Source organism: Aphanomyces invadans (assembly GCF_000520115.1).
Source record: "Aphanomyces invadans strain NJM9701 unplaced genomic scaffold supercont1.14, whole genome shotgun sequence".
In the NCBI taxonomy this organism is placed as follows: Eukaryota; Oomycota; class Saprolegniomycetes; order Saprolegniales; family Verrucalvaceae; genus Aphanomyces; species Aphanomyces invadans.
Genome location: NW_008580159.1, coordinates 441451 through 442454, shown reverse-complemented (window position 1 = coordinate 442454; position 1004 = coordinate 441451). Strand labels below are relative to the sequence as shown.

At 58.8% G+C, this 1004-nt stretch overlaps 1 protein-coding gene across 1 annotated transcript; it reads left to right on the top strand.

Annotated features, from left to right (window-relative positions):
- Positions 1–273: 273 nt before the first annotated feature.
- On the top strand, positions 274–707 carry H310_07509 (hypothetical protein; the record flags this gene model as incomplete). Its single annotated transcript, XM_008872886.1, has 2 exons — positions 274–416; positions 464–707. 2 exons carry the CDS (start codon positions 274–276, stop codon positions 705–707), a joined length of 387 nt encoding a protein of 128 aa, XP_008871108.1.
- Positions 708–1004: the final 297 nt, after the last annotated feature.

Below are 1004 nucleotides of genomic sequence, written 5' to 3'. Positions count from 1 at the left end.
ATCTTGATGGTACCGCGTGCCAGTTCGTTGATGCGGAAGAGGGCCATGGTCAAGCTCGACTTGCCGGCGCCCGACGATCCCGATCTTTTCACCCGACGTGATGTGGACGCTCACGTCCTTGAGCACCATCGGGTCGTTCGGCTTGTAGCGGAGCTCATGCTGTCAAACTCGACGTCGCCGGTCGTGGGCCAGTCCTTGGCAACGGCGCCAGAAATCACGCGGGGTGCTTCCGGCTCGATGTTGGCATAATCCGCCAGCCGCTCTGGCCCGACCATGACCGTCTCGAGTTGGGACCACATGGACACGATCCATTCCAACATGGGCAAGATCGTAAAGCAGCCAGATCAGTCCCGCGTTCAGGTAGTACCGCATGAGGACGAGCGAGACGGAAACGACAAGCAGCAAGCGCGCACTGGGTAGTTGGATCCGCAGCGAGAACCACTCCGCAGCGCAGCAAGTGCAGCGTTCATCTCCTCGGCCACCAGCATGTTGTGGCCGACCTCAGCAACGACACCAAACACGAGGATGGCATGGACATCCTCGGTCCTCTCGCCTCCATCTCGCTCGACTTGGCCCAAACCAATGGCCATGGTGCCAAGATCGTCCACATCAAGGACATTCGGCGCTTCAAGTTGTCCATGCCGCTCTACCCCGAACGTGCCAGCGGACCCGTCCACGTCGCCAAGAAGGCTACGACTTCACAGTAAGGCATCTCAATAACACGCGTCATGATGGCCCTCTTGTGCCTCCGTTCCTTGCACGTCGAGCCTTCTCGACCATTCATCATGCACGGTGGTCGGATTCGAAGCCGTCGGAGTCGCTCGAGCCGTCCATCCTACTCGTCGTGTGGCGCACATGCCGATGGCAAAAGCTTGATTGCATTAGATGTCGCAGCCACGTGTGCAAACAATTCTTCAAATGAACTCGACACCTCGCCAGGCACAACCATCTTGTCCAAGTACCCGCCCTCTTGGCACAACTCAAAGAAGATGCCGGCGCCCGCC